Source organism: Quercus robur, chromosome 10, assembly GCF_932294415.1.
Source record: "Quercus robur chromosome 10, dhQueRobu3.1, whole genome shotgun sequence".
NCBI classification, from domain to species: Eukaryota; Viridiplantae; Streptophyta; class Magnoliopsida; order Fagales; family Fagaceae; genus Quercus; species Quercus robur.
Window position 1 is genome coordinate 27,193,689 of NC_065543.1, and position 15,953 is coordinate 27,209,641.

General features: G+C 35.9%; 1 protein-coding gene across 4 annotated transcripts in view; it reads left to right on the forward strand.

The window, feature by feature from the left end:
* The window catches only part of LOC126701528 (probable cyclic nucleotide-gated ion channel 20, chloroplastic), a 54,738-nt gene extending 40,709 nt beyond the window's left edge, over positions 1 to 14,029 (forward strand). For 3 of the 4 annotated variants that reach the window (XM_050399677.1, XM_050399678.1, XM_050399676.1), the window contains 4 exons: positions 1,220 to 1,349; positions 12,419 to 12,665; positions 13,025 to 13,187; positions 13,458 to 14,029. In XM_050399677.1, the coding sequence (XP_050255634.1) occupies positions 1,220 to 1,349; positions 12,419 to 12,665; positions 13,025 to 13,187; positions 13,458 to 13,575 (658 nt within the window). In that variant the 3' untranslated portion in view covers positions 13,576 to 14,029. Of the gene's footprint in view, positions 1 to 1,176; positions 1,350 to 12,418; positions 12,666 to 13,024; positions 13,188 to 13,457 lie in introns of those variants that run through there. The other variant, XM_050399679.1, reaches the window with a different exon arrangement.
* The last annotated feature ends 1,924 nt before the right edge of the window (positions 14,030 to 15,953 follow it).

Consider the following 15,953-nt stretch of genomic DNA (forward strand, 5'->3'; position numbering starts at 1 on the left):
ACTTATTTGATAATTGTTTGCTAAACCTGGTAGACAAGGGAAAGATATCAAGAGGAAAATCCGAAGGAGAAAGGCCATCATTTGTGCAAGCCCAACTCCCATCACAGCCCTTCCCTTGGATATTCTTATATTTAGGATTCACTATAGCCAAAGGAAACTAATTGCTTGATAAATTTTTCTACTGTTAGTCACCTCTCAGAAAGCTCAAATCAGTAGACCAAGAAGAACCCATCTACCGATTTAAAATCAGGATAGATTGCATTTGAGGTTGTTGCACACCAGTTCTAGGCAAAAGCATATTTGAACTTTTGATTGCCCAGCATAGCACGATCACTGAAGATGAGATGGTAAAACAATAAATCATGAAGGAGTGAGAGTGAGAATTCGAGCTTTGTATTAGTCAAAGGCAGCCCACTGTTTAAACAGTGAATAATGGTGGTAGGATCAACTATGGATGAGAAGCAATTTGGTTTTTGGTAGCGGGTATTAAAAATTTATAATACAAATTAGAAACTACTTAAAAATGCAAGTTATGCTTGTTATTGGTTCCTTTCTTTTTTTCCCTGAGGTAGATGGATAGGAAGGCTAGATTTTTGTGTGATGGGTGGATAGGTTCAGGCATCAAAAGTATTATTACCCTAATCTACTTTTCGAGAGTAGGAAAAGGAAATATGATGTGATTTTTTTTTTTGTCCCTACTCTATTCATTGTGGGTTTCTCTCTCTCTCTCTCCTTCCCTAGTTTGGCATGGGCACTCGAGTGAATTTTGAACACAACTTCATCTCCACCTTGTTCTTACAAGGGAAGGAAACACTATCTGAGCTAGAGTTTATTAGCTTTCTTCCACCCCTCACCCCCCCCCCCCCCCCTCGGCCCGGTGGTGGATAAATAAAATAGTTTTATTTGAAAGAAGAGCTATTTCAAATACTTAGGGCCTGTTTGGATTGAGGGGGAGTGGAAGGGAGTAAAGTAGGTTGAAAATAGACTAATTTTGAGCTAACTCTACTCTACTCCCCTTCCCTCCCCCTCAATCCAAACGGAGCATTAGTGTTTATTAAACCACTCCTAAGTGTGTGTGTGTGTGTTTGTACGTATAGGCATGTTCATATATTCGAAGCCTTTGCAGATAACATGCGCATGATGGATTTCACATTCTCAAATTGCCTTTTGATGCAGGGTTTATTGGCAATCTGACCCACGTAATTGGCTTATCTTGTAGGCAAGTACGGCACGCTGAACGGTATAATTGGGCTGCTACTAGAGGAGTAAATGAAGAAATACTTTTGGAGAATTTGCCTGAAGACCTACAGAGAGATATAAGACGCCATCTCTGCAAATTTGTAAAGAAAGTAAGCATCAATATGTCCGATCTTCATAACATGACTAGTTTCTGGAATGAATATTGCATGTTTATTAATTACTCTTAGAATTGATCCTGTAGTCAGATCCTTAATCCTATGTTTGGATGGGAGGGGAAAGATGGCCTTACATGTTAAGTAGATTTTCTTGGAGAACCTTAAGAAAATTTTATTATTATATTCTTTATGAGGACAAAAAAAATCAAAAAGACCCTGCAAAAAATAACAAAACCCTTATCTCAAAATCTCCCCAAAGCATCAAAATCCTCAACCACCACAGGACAGCCAAACCCATTTCCCTAACCTTACTACTAGAAAGCCTTTGAACGTATTATCAGACCTTGTCACAGATCCCAAAGCAATGGAAACCTAACCCATGCCACCAATAGATTGCATAATGTTCAACCTGATCTCCAAGCTATACCAGTTAATTTTCCCACCCCATGACATTGATAATCTTGAACAACAAACTAAACACGTTTGAAAGATCAAAAATCCATCCAGAAATATCCAAATGGCTGATCCATGCAGCAAAATGCATTAAATTGATTGGTTGAAAATGCTAGAACACAAATGAGGCCCTGCAAAAAATTATTTACAATCAGAATCAAATTTCCTCTGCAGTCTCCCAAAAGTTTCAACCCTTGATAGGTTCATTGGAGAACTACAAGAGGAAATCCAAATGATCAATGGGGAATTGGGAATGATTGCAATTATATTCAAAGACATCTTTCTAATCTCCCAGCTTATTAGACAAAAAGGGTAAATAAAAGCACATACAGTCCCAGTTAAATTACCTAGAAGCTGTTGAATTTTAGAGAAAAATTGTGTGTTAAGTTAATATGATTAACCCTAACACCGGTTTCTTACACTTGGACAATAATATGCATGTTAAAAATATACACTCAGAAGGGTTAAAATAAAAAATCTAAATAATTTTTGGCTGTGGTAATTATGTCCATCTAATTTGACTCTGGTAATATGAAGAGTGGGGTTATCCGTGGCATGTTTCTCCAGAATAGTCATCAGATGAACAATATAAAATGCTAAATAGTCAAAGTAAAAATACTAACTAACTAACATACTCCTGGCAGAAATAAAAAGAAATAGCTGGTGGCACTAATTAAATGCATATAAGCCAATACAACAGGAACACATGGGCTGGAGCTCCATTAGTTTGAAAGGAGTTTTGAAGGTATCTCTTCAAATCATCAATACCTTTCTTGTCATCACCAGTGATTAGCTTTGTCACAATCCAAACTTAAACACTGCACTGAATTTACTAAACCAAGCTTAGGGAGTTTTTAAAGACCATATGCAACCTACACACCTTTCCAGACTCCTCCCTGAGCAACAAACCCAGTCGTTGCTCCATTTACAGCTTTTCCTTGAAATCTCCATTCAAGAAGGCATTTTTAACGTCTAACAGAAATAGTGGTCAACTCAAATTAGCAATTAAGGAGATCAAAATCTTGACAGAAGAAATTTTAGCAACATGCGAGAATGTCTCTGCATAGTCAACGTCATATGTTTGGGTATACCCTTTGGCAACCAAGCAAGCCTTCAAATGCTCAATAGAGCCATCAAGCAAGTACTTCACAGTATACACCCAACTACAATCAACAATAGTTTCCCTAGAGGACGAGCAACTAAAGACCAAGTAACATTTTGAGACAGTGCAGACATTTTTGCTTCTATAGCAGACTTGCAACAAGGGATGGACATAGCCTCCTGGACAAACTTAATAACAACAACAAAATTCAAGGACGGGGCAAAAAGCATAGAGAGATAAAGACAAATGGACATAAAAGACAAACTAAGAGATAGGACGATAGGTACAAGTACGCTTACCTTTGCGTAGAGCAACTGAAAGAGTTGGGGTCAAGAGGCGGATCACTAGGCAGGGAAGAAGTCTCAATGGGAGGTTTCTACCAACACTTGGAGTGGTTTATGAGGAGATTCAGTAGGAGACACAAGTGGTAAGTGAGGAAGACAAGGAAGAGAACTGCCAACCAAAGCAAAAATAGGATTGGGACTCATCCAAGGTGACATTAGCACTAAAACAACGACAAAGAGCAGGTTAGTATCATCAGTATCCCTTTTGAGTGTGAGAATACCCAAGAAAAACACATTTAGTGGATCCAGGATCAAGTTAATCACTCCTTGGACCTAAGATATGAACATAGAACACACAACCAAAGATCTTAGGAGGTAGATGAAACAAATGTGCATTAGGAGAGAGCACAGTATAAGGGCTTTGACCACTTAGAACAATGGATGGCATGCGATTAATCAAGTGACAGGTAGTCAAAACAGCATCATCCCAGTATGATTGGGGAACACGCATATGAAACAATAGGGCATGAGCAACCTCTAACAAATAACGTCATTTTGTTGTGGACTATGGGGGCATGAAGTTTGGTGAATTATACCATGATCATGAAAAATTGAGACAGAGATGTATGAAAATATTCACGAGCATTATCAAATCGAAAAATATGAACTGAAGCAATAAATTGAGTCTTTATTTCCATCAAAAAATTATTTGAAAATTGAGTACAATTTAGACCTTTCTTTCATAACATAAAGATAGGTGACTCTAGTATAATCATTAACAAAAATGATAAAATATCTAAGCTCCAACAATGAGTGAGTGTTTATTGGGACCCCAAATATCAAAATGAAGTATTGAACTGACTCTCATGCCTAGTGACAAAAGGCACCCTACGCTGCTTACCCAATTGACATGCTTCACATTGTAAGGATGTGATTTAACGACAAGTCGGGACTAACAACTTCAAATTCTAAAGAGAGGGATGACCAAGGTGACAATGATGCTGAAGAGGTGAGATAGACAAGTGAGAAGCCACTAAACTCGAAGAACCACATCAATCTAGGTAGTAAAGTCCACCAGCTTCATGCCCTCCTGCAAGAATCTTCTTCGTGTTGAGATCCTAAAAGATGCAATGAGTAGATTAAAAAAATGGCAGCGTAATTCAAAAGTTTAGTAATCTTATTAATTTACAAAAGATTAAAAGGAAAATCAGGGATATATAAGACAGAAGAGAGAGATTAGGATTGAGATTACTGGTGCCTAAGCCAAAAACTATAGTGGTTGAGTCATCTGCCAAAGTTACATTGGGAAGATTGCTAGAGTGCTCGATGTTAGAGAGTAAACCTTAGGTGCTTGTCATATGATCAGAAGCACCTAAGTCAATGACCAGCGTCGTGAGTGGCAAGACAAGAAGTGGAAGTACCTTGTTAAGCCAACATACTTGTAGAGCTAGACCCAACAGAATCAGAATGCATAGACATGAGGTGATTGTACTCTTCATTATGGATAGAGACTACTCTAGATATTGGTGGAAGTGACTATGAAGTCAGTTCTTCAACTTGAAAACTAGCTTGGTGAGCCGAGGGTTTACCATACAACTTCCAACAGAGGTCTACCATATGATTCTCACCATGACAATAAGTGAACTTATGAAGGCCATGTCCTCTACCACGACCCCTTTGTTCATGACCTCCACAACCTTGGCCCCCAAAACTACCTCTACAACTCCCCATAGAAGTGGCAAAAGCAGATTTATCACTAGAAGTATATTAATTTGTACTAGAGGAAGGGAATGTATACCCTAAATCTTGTTATAATAGTCTTCTAAACAAAAATCATTGAGAGTCAGGGAGAAATAAGCTTGATGAAGATCATAAATTCTCCTCAAATTGTTAACACCAAAGTAAAGTTTCTCGGTCTATTTCTAAACAAGTTTAGCAGTTGGTAAGAAAACCAAACCACAACTGATCTTATACTGTATGCTCTTCTACAAGAAACTCCTAATTTGTGCATCTTTGACTCTCCAATCAACATATTTTGAGTTCGTAGATGCAGGGGTCAACTATCACATAATCAAACTTCTTTCTACTAAGAAGAAACACGTCAACTACCTAGAATCACTGAGCATAATTACTTACTTCCATTAAGACGAATGGAAGTAATAGATAACATGTTTGGAGACAATAAATAATTAGTGGGTTGAACACTATTTTTGGTCTCCATAGCAGCAATCTCAAGCTTCAACAAACTCACAATAAACCAATAAACTAGTGGACTGCGGAAAGAAACTCCAATAGTGAGTCAACTAACTACCACTAAACAAATTCAACACCAAAAAGTCCCACTAATAAACAAGTCCAACAACCATTCACCATAGCCACTTCAAAAAATCCAAAAAAGAATACCTCAGTAACATAAATAACATCAAGATCCAAGAAAAAAAAAAGACCAAATCAACAAAAAAGGGTTCCAGCAAGGATTACCCACACTTACCCACACTGAGAATCAAGACATTTTAGACCAAAGACAAGGAGTTGAACCATAGAAGAGCATATTGGTAACCAAGAAAGAAAATCCGATGGAGGCATGGTGGTCAGAGCTACGGTTGGTGGCTAAAAAGGGTGTTTGTGGGTTGCCAATGGAAGCCAACTAGAACCACGATGGAATTGCGGTCAGGCAACGACAGAACAATGTCACGAGACCCACGAAGTAGTCAATGGAGCTAGTCGGCGCCTCCAACCCAACGAACCTGGGTTTGTTGTGGTTGTCGGATTTGGAATGAGGGATTGGTGATGGACGACAACGACAAATGTGATCTCCGGTGATGGGAAGTTGATGGGTTATGGTTGTGGGGTTAACGGCAAAGGGTGGCCAGGTTTCTTACTGTTATGCCCCTAGCTTTATACCCATTTTACAGTTTTCAATTGTAGCCCCGCTCATAATTAGTTTCTCCTAAAATTATTAAATTGCATTAAGCTCTGTTCCATTCTCTTCTTGATCATGTGTCCTCCCTTGATTCTTTCCTCTATTCCAGACATTAATGCCTTAAGACAATCTCACCAATGATATTCGCAGATCAGTGTGTAAAGCAAAGTTTTGAATACTATTTTCGGTGGCTGTTTCAGATTGGATTGAGATCAATTATTTCGGTATTTGTGTGTGCTTGTGTGTTTGCGTGTGTATAATTATAAATACTCCTCATAAAATAAATATAAGAACTATATGGTTCGTGGCATCTCATTACTCAATATAAAAGGTCTATAACATGAAAAGGTCATGAATAATAACAATGGAAGCATGGGTGGGACGCGCCGTGCTGCCTGGACGCAGCTGCACGCGTGTCCCTTGACGAATTTTTTTTTTTTTTTTTTCCAATGTGGTTCAATTTGGTCCGAAATAAGAGCTGATATGGGCCGAAATACTTATTAAAAAAAATTAATTTGATAATTGGCTGAAATATAGATTTATCATTTAATAGTTATATATTCACTTTATTATCCGTTATTGCTCTTAAATTGATATATATTTAACATTATTTGGAAAAAAAATGCTTAATAATATATTCAAAATATAAATAAAAATATATTTTATAATTAATTAATAAACGTATCCTGTCGCACCCGTGTCCTACTTTTTCAAAAATTACCATGACATCGCACCGCACGCATGATTCCTAGATAATAACCAAATCATTTTTGTTACCCATAGTAGAATTATTCTAAAAAGAAAAATAAAATGTAAAAAAAAAAATTTAATTAAGCAATTAAAGATAGAAATGTACCTGACGTCTGATTTGGGGAGGAAAATTACTAATCTACACAATTTTTTCTTTAAATAAAAATTACAACTTAGTCCAAATTCTACTCCGGTTTAAAACGGAGTTTCACTCAAAACAACCTAAGTACCCAAAACACCCCAACACGGTTCAGTATTTGAGCTGATACAGAGCCTGTGTTTTGTATACCAGTTTATGCACTAGTACATTAAATACCGGTTGGTAGGGGTGGCAATTCGTGTTCGTGGGTCGGGTTCGTGTTGCGTTGAACCATAAGTAGTCGGCTATATGGGTTGACCCGAACCCAACCTGTTTAGCAAACATATCAGGCATCCTCAACCCAAACACGACTTGTTTATTAAACAGGTCAACCTGGCCCAACATGATAACTCGTTTAATTAACAAGTAATGTAAAAGTCAATACAAATCACCCGTTTAATAATCTATTTGATTAATAGGTCATACCTAACCTATATAATTTTTATCAATTCCCATATATCTAAAATTGAAATACAATTACAATTATAAATATAGTAATAAACATATAAAAACAACTATAAATTAAGCGATAATATCAAAATAACTAATAACTTCATAAGCTAAACAGGTTAAGCGGGTTCGCATGTTGAACACGAACACGACCTGTTTATTAAACGGGTTAACCATGTCAACCCGAACCCGTTTAGCCTCAACCCATAATCTATTTATAAACAGGTTAGTCGTGTTGGGTTCGCGAGTCGTGTCAGATTTTGCCACTCCTACTAGTTGGTATGGCATTTTTTGCCATTTGGCCTGATTTTGCTAACATTTTCGTTATGTAGTAGAAAAACCAAACAATTTCTTTAATTGGCATCTCAAGTCTTAGATACTCGAGTTCACTTAAGAAACTCGAGTCTCTAAAACTCGAGTTCTAAGAGGCGCAGCTGATCTGGCACATCTAGTGTGTAAATAAAATAATAAAAAATGTCACATTGAACTCGACTTTTAAAGGCTTTGTATCTTATTTTGAGCGGGCCTGCTCTAACAACATCATAGAAAAATTTGAATGTTATCAATTCTAGGAATAACTTGCTCCACATCATCAATCAAAACTTCTCTCTCTTATTGGAATCTTACCATATGATAAACTATTACAGTTGATGTAAACTTCACCTGGTTCTTACCAAAAAATGTAAATGCTCTTAGTCAAAACCAAATCTCCATCAAACTGCACATCAAGGGTCATCTAAACTTTAACAATTGAGTCATGCTTGTCATGATATGCTATATTTTTCAGAGATTTACTGACAATGAGACCATCTTTTCTAGAAAGTCCAAAACTTTTCATGGTTTCCTTTTTTGTTCAATTCATAGATTATGGTTTTCCTTTTTTGTGTTCCTTTTCTTTCAAATTATCAGTTTTGAAGATGAATTATCACTGGTCAGTCCAAGTGACCACAGTAATAAAAATTTTAGGATCAATTTGTTTATATGCTTCTTGCTGCATACCTGTTGTGCAACCATTAGTAGAAATTTCTCTGGGACTGAATTATATGGCTCTACTAACCAATTCTCCCCTTTTACTTTAGTTGTTATTCTGAATAGTGAATCTGCCCTCATCCTTTCTACTCAATCCAGGAAAGAATTTTCTTGCATGTTCAAGCTTCAGTAAGTTAGAAGCTTTAAAAAGAGGAAAGCCTAAAACTCACCTTGAGATTTAGTGAAATCCTCACTTTTGTCCTTGTAATTTTAAGCCCTAAAGTTTTGGCCTTATTAGAATTATCATATGAACAGAAGTAAAATAACCATAATCCTAAAGAGAAATGACCAAAGGTCTATTAACATAAGAAGGGTCAAGTGGGTCTCTCACGCCACACACTCTAGACAAAAGTCAAGAGTGGTCTCTCAAACCACACCTTCTTTCTCCAAACTTGGTTAAAAAGACCTTAATCAAACTCTAACAAAATATTGTTATTGAAATAAACCTCTCTATCATCGTATTGCCATCATTGAAATGGAGAGTTAAGAGGAGGCTTCATCTAAAGGACACTAAAATTGAAAAAAACAGTAAGTGAAGAGTAGCTTAGATGTGTGGATTTTTGGGGCTTCTGCTGTTTCTTAGATATGTACCCTGATTTTGATGGGGGAAAATGGTGAAAAGGAAAAATGTTTTAGATAGCTAAGATGCTTTGAAAAAAGAATGAATGAACTAGCAATTCAAGAGACACACTCTTGGAATAATACCTCATAGGTAGATTTTTTGGATTCAAATTCAACTAGTTACAATGAGGACAACTTTGCTTATTTATAGATACATAGGGAAGCTGCTGATTGGCTAGAAAGTTAGTTACAAGAACCTACCATGTGGTTGCCATGTGATTGGCCAAAGCCTAACAAACATCTCTAACTAACTAATAGGCTATTGCACTTATCAGTAACAATCTATCAACTAACCAACTTTTTGTTACAAGTGAAAGGATCTACTTATCATACAACATAAGTACTAGTAAACAACTAGCTTTAAAAATGAACTACATCAGGACTATCCCTCTTTGGAACACACTTGTCCTCTAGTGTGGCTAGTTGTAAGATGATCTGGTGCATGACAGGGCAGCAAGTGATGCACATTGAAACTGTTGGAGATATGCATATGATCTGGTAGTTCCATTGATCTGCATTCTCATTAGTTGCTGCATTAAGCTGCTGCATCATGCTAGAGATTAAGGTCCATTGTTGCTTTGTGTCAAGGCTGCAAGTGTAAGTAGCCATGTAGATGCTCTTGCATCCAACCTTCTTCATTTTGACCATTGGTTTGGGACTAGCTTTCCCCTTCTTTGGCTGCAATGTGTAACGATCTCCTTTCTTGTATAAGCTAGATGTGTTGCTCCTTCCACACAAAATGGTTTGATATGGACATAATCTTTTGCACCCAAGTAAGAGATGACAAACATCCATGGTTGTCACATCACAAAGAACATAATCTTGAAAGTCATTAATTAAGAACACTAAGCACTTTCTATAATCTCTAACTTCACCTCCTTTCTTGAAGCAAGATAGCTTTTGTGGTTGGGGCTGGTATTGATTCTTCAATTCAAGATTGCTAAAAACTTCTTGTGACACCATATTCTCATAACTACTTCTTCTAAGCCACTCGTCATCCACCATTTCTTTCTTTGGAACTTGCAAGATGTTTGTTACTAACGATAAATCCTCTTCTTCCTCCATATGAGCATCTACTTCTTCTTCCACGTATTGATCATATGCAGGTTCTTGAATGCACCCCCCTTCTCTATTTTCTTCAATTATCAATACACTATCACACATTTCTTCTTCTTCTTCATATATTGGAAATTCTTCATCTTTCTGGTCTTCACAACCTTCAATCAACAAAGCTTTGCCCTTGCCTTGAGCATTAACTCTCCTTTTCTTGCAATCTGTGGCCTTGTGCCCAGCTTCTCCACACTTGTAGCACTTAATGTAAATCTTTGTGCTACTTTAGGGACTGGTTTGACTGGACCAGAAGTTGAAGGCAAGCCTGCGCTGTCAATCTTGAAAGGCTGTGCATTGTTAGTAGTTGGCCTTCCTTGAGTGCTGACTTGGGTACTTTTGCTACCACCATAAGCATGGAACTGCAAAAAAGCTTGTCTTGCAAGTTGCTTCTCAAACATCAAAGCTCTAATGTAAGCTTTGGAAACAGACCACAGTTGGTACAATGATAAGGCATCTTGAATTGATGGTTTAAGACCACTCAAGAACCTTGCAATCATCTGCTCTTCACTCTCATTTAGGTCTACTTGATCTACCAATTGATAAAATGCCTCTGTATACTCTTCCACAATGCCATGTTACTTCAAATTATGCAGTTGTTTGTACAAGGACAGCATATAATTGAAAGGCAGAAACTAATTTCTCATTTTCTGCTTAATCTTGCACCAATCTTGGATTTTTCTTACCCCTCCTAACTCTTTGAACTTGGAGCTGTTCCCACCAGGCTAAAGCTCTCCCTCTCAACTTGATAGAGATCAATTTCACCTTCTTGGAATCTGGTACCCCTTGAAAATCAAAGATTCTTTCCACTTGGTTAAGTCAATCCATGAATTCTTCATGATTCAAGCTACTGTAGAACTTAGGTAACTCAATCTTGAAGTTTGATTCCCATTTTGGTTCTCCCCTTGGAGGACTAGGCACTTGCCTTGGAACACCTCCTTCAGGCTGACCAATTGGGTTACTAAAGTTGCTGTGACTGTCAGTTTCAACATCTTCTGCAGGTTCATCATCATTTCTAGGATGATAACTCTGGTTTCTTCTCACTTCCTCAGTCAAGGCAGCAAGCTGCCCCCTTAGCAGCTCCACAGTCTGCTCCAATGTCACCTGGGGTTCTCCGTCTTGGTGTGGTTGTGGCTGCTGCCTGGGATGAACCTGCACCTCAGGTTCATATGCTGCAGAACCTTTCTTGTTCCTTCTATTGTAAACTATTGCTGCCATCTTCACAAATTCTTAGGCTCACTAGTAGAGGATAAGAAAAATGAAATCAAGATAGGATCTTGATAGGCTCTTGATGACAGAAAATGAAGAAACAAATTGCAAACCAACTTGAATCCTAAGGGTCTCAAGCTCTGATACCAAATTATGATGGAGCAAAAATGGTGAAAAAGAAAATGTTTTAGATAAATAAGTTGCTCAGAGAAAAAAAAAAATGAACTAGCTCTTCAAGAGATACACTCTTGGAATAATACCTCATAGGTAGATTCAAATTCAACTAGTTACAATGATGATAGCCTTGGTTATTTATAGATACATAGAAAGTTAGTTACCAGAACCTACTATGTGGCTGCCATGTGATTGGCCAAAGCCTAACAAACATCTCTAACTAACTAATAGGCTATTGCACTTATCACTAACAATCTATCAACTAACTAACTTTCTGTTACAAGTGAATGGATCTACTTATCACACAACATAAGCACTAGTAAACAACTAGCTTTAAAAATGAACTGCATCAGATTTGCCATTTTTAATTTGTTAATTTCCAGTTCCTTTTTGGTTTAGTTCGCTATCACACTATGTTTGGTTGGGGTGAAAAGTGAAAGGATGTAAAATGGGGGAAAGAAAAGGAAGAGGAAAATGTGATTTTCCATTGTTTTTTTGGAGTGAAAAGGGAGAGGAAAGAAAATGGGGTTGACACAATTTTCCGCCCCGGCCCACTATTTTTTTCTTCTCCAAATTGGGGAGAAGAGGGCATTGAGAAGAAAAGTACAAAACTACCACTTTTTCATTGTTCCACTTTTAATAATAAGGGTATAATAGTAATTTCGTCTTTATCTTTTTACTTTTTAATTTTTTTTTCTTGATTTTCTTCTTAGAGAAAATCTGTCTCCCTAGACTAACATGCTTAAGTTGAGCCCATCAAACTACTACATGCTTAAGTTTGATATATTCATAAACTTTTGAGGATTTAAAAATATTCTGCAGGTTCGGATATTTGCCCTGATGGATGATCCTGTCTTAGATGCGATTTGTGAGAGACTAAGGCAAAAGATATACATTAAAGGAAGCAAAATTTTATATCATGGTGGTCTGGTTGAGAAGATGGTTTTCATTGTACGTGGAAAAGCAGAGAGCAAAGGAGAAGATGGCATTGTAGTTCCCTTATCTGAAGGGGATGTTTGTGGTGAGGAACTTCTAACATGGTGTCTTGAGCATTCTTCAGTAAGCAAAGGTATATAGTTAATCATTAATTAACTCTATAATTTTCAAATACTACCTAGTGGACGTGAAATAGCCAGAATTTTGGCTTTACTATATGATTCCTGCATTTGAAAGGCAGCAGCATATTTTTCTGTTAGATTCATTAATCAACCATTTCCTAATATCATAGACTTTTGGAGCAACAGTAATTTATAATGGTATCAGAGCAGGAGGTCTTGGGTTCAAAACCTGTCTCCACCTTACCTTCCATTTAAAAAAATTCCAACATGTTAAGCCTCATTTAATAAGGAAAATTTAAGCCCATGTGTAAAGTAGTGTGTTAGATTAATTGATTAAATTCACCATTTATCAACATGGTTTCTATTGCAGATGGAAGAAAAATAGGGATTTTTGGACAGAGATTGCTTAGCAACAGGACAGTAACATGCTTAACAAATATAGAAGCATTTTCACTCCGAGCTGCAGACATTGAGGAAGTCACCAGTCTTTTTGCAAGATTCTTGCGGAAACCACGTGTTCAAGGGGCCATAAGGTTTTTGCTTGCAACTTTTATCTGAAAGCTTGATTCAGAAGCGTGCTTTGATAAATACAGCTTCACATATATTACAAAGCTGCAGTCCTGCCAAACTGAGCCTAACTAATTCACATTTTTTTTTGGCAACATGATTTCTTAGGTAGCACTTATTTTTCTAGGATGTTTTACAACACATATTGTAAAAGCAAGTGATTTTCTTTGTTATGATGATTAGAAAGTGCATTTTCAAATGCCTCATATAATACTGTGAAATTTGCTTTATTGCAGGTATGAATCACCCTATTGGAGATCCCTTGCAGCAAGCCGAATTCAGGTAGCATGGAGATACAGAAAGAAACGTCTAAATCGCTTAGATACCTCTCAATCTAATAATTCATCAAGATAGTGATGCCAACTATCGTATCATGTACATGCACAGTTTTATGCGACTCCTTGTAGATCCTGACCATCACATGAAGCTATAAATTTTGATATACTAGTGCAGTCTCGTAATGACTTATGGCTGCCCAAAGACCTGGTCATGGTGTATGTGTAGTAATGTTGCCAAGTAGGCCTGTCCAACTTCAGAAATTAGATCTTTGGCCACCAATGGCAAGTGGGCGATGTCTACAAAAATTTATTATTTGTTGGGAAGAGATTAGTATTCTGTAATATGTACACTGACAAAAATACCTTCAAAAATACCAACTTCACAGACAACGGAGGATTTGTTTTTTTGGGGGGAGTTGGGGGAACTAGGTTAAAAGTTTCTTGGATGATTTCTAGACAGGTGTGAAGCATTTTTCATTAGTATTGTAAGTTTGCAAGTTATGTGGATATGCCTCCATGCTGAGTTTGCATTGTACTTTTTCGTTTTTAGTCTTACAAATCAATGGGGTATTAACTTGCTTTACATTCTAAATCGATTATAAATCATGTAGTATATTAATGTTGTTAATTACAAATCAACATATGTTTTCTATTCATTCTTTCTTTTCTTTTCTTATAAATAAACTATCCTCATTATCTCTAATGTTATTTAATTACATTATAATTTTTGTAATAAACAACACTACAATAATACAGGATGGACGATCCTGTTATGTGGGGTTTCAAGAGTTTTCTCACCTCCGACACTAATTTTGCTCGATGGGTTCTTGTTGCTGACGACATTTGCTTAGTCTGTTTGGCATCAACTTTAGTTTTTAGTTTTTAGTTTTTATATACAACTTTTTAAAACCTCATTTTTTTTCCGTCTTTTCTCACTTTTTCAAATTTTTTCTAAGGTACAAGTATACTGTAGCACACTTTCAACAAAAAGCTAGATAAGCTATTCCCAAACGTACACTAAAGAATCTTTTTTTTTCCCCGAAATTGATAAGCCTTTAGATAGTACATTACATTCTAAATTGTTTTTTCATTCGTGGATTAACCAATGTAGTTACTTCGGTGAGGTATTAACTAGTTGTTACTTCATATTGATTTTTCATTCGTTTTGCATTCTAAATCAGACATCAGTTAGTTAATACTAAAAGCAAGTACCTTCAAGCTTTTCTTTCTATTCTCTATCCTTCGTAGTGCAGTAACTATTTAGTAGGCATGTCTTATTGTAATCTATGAAGCATTGTCATGGCGGTGGTAGTTATTAAGAAACTTAAATTATATAAAATCTAATAAAAAAAATTTCATATAATGAAAAAAAAAATGCAAATATATAAAATCTTACAATTTTTGTTTACAAGTTTTCTAATTTTGAAATCATTGCATAATAATTTCATTATCAATTTTGCAAGCTATATATCTTTCCAAGTTTTAGTTAAATAAAATCTTTCTTAGTTTTTTTTTTAAGCGCCTAATATATATTGTTAAGAACAAAATTTAGCTACAAACTTAGTTGTCTCACTAAATAAATTAACATTACTAAGAGAAATATTAAGAGAGAGAGACGGAGAGGAAATGCACTAAACAATGAGTTGGTTTATTTTTTAATGATGGAAATGTGATTACAAGTACGTATTTATAGAACTATAAAATTACTTTATTTGCCCACATGGCCTAATCCTAATGGTCATATTATTTCTTATGTGCTATAATAATTCCAAAATGTGTTAAATATGATTAACATGCTTGAAATTGTAACTACCTAACTAATTAACTAACCAACCAAATGCATTCTATACCCAAATGTGGTTTCCTAACACATCATCAGTCAAATTTTTTTAATTGAATGATTTTGACAAATCCACTATTGGATTAAATTTCCTTCATATACCCTCTATGCTTGTAAATTTTCAATATGATATTTTAAAATTATTTAAAAAAGATAAGTCTATAAAATGAAAAGTAAGCAACATTCCATTGGCATGAAATTTGGTATGTGTGTTAAGAACATAGAGAATATGTAATCCAAATATTCAAATATTAATCCAATAAAAGATTATTTCACCAATTATATATTGGGTTCAAGTTATACTACCCTTTTTTATTGTCATTTTTAAAGAATTATATATAAATTTACATCATAAAGGAAAATTTAATCATTAATATTTATTTTTTAATTCAAGTGCAACCGCTCTCCTCACCCTTCAAATTTCCCAATAAAGGGGAATATAAAATGAGTGGTTTGAAGGAGTAAGACTAACAAGATATCCCTACAAATTAAGGATGTGTTCTATGTGGTCCAATGAATTTCACTTGAAACTTGAGTTTGACAAACTCAAGTTCCAAAAAAATATTACATAACTAAATAACTTTGGTCAAATGTTATTTAGCAAATTTTTCCTA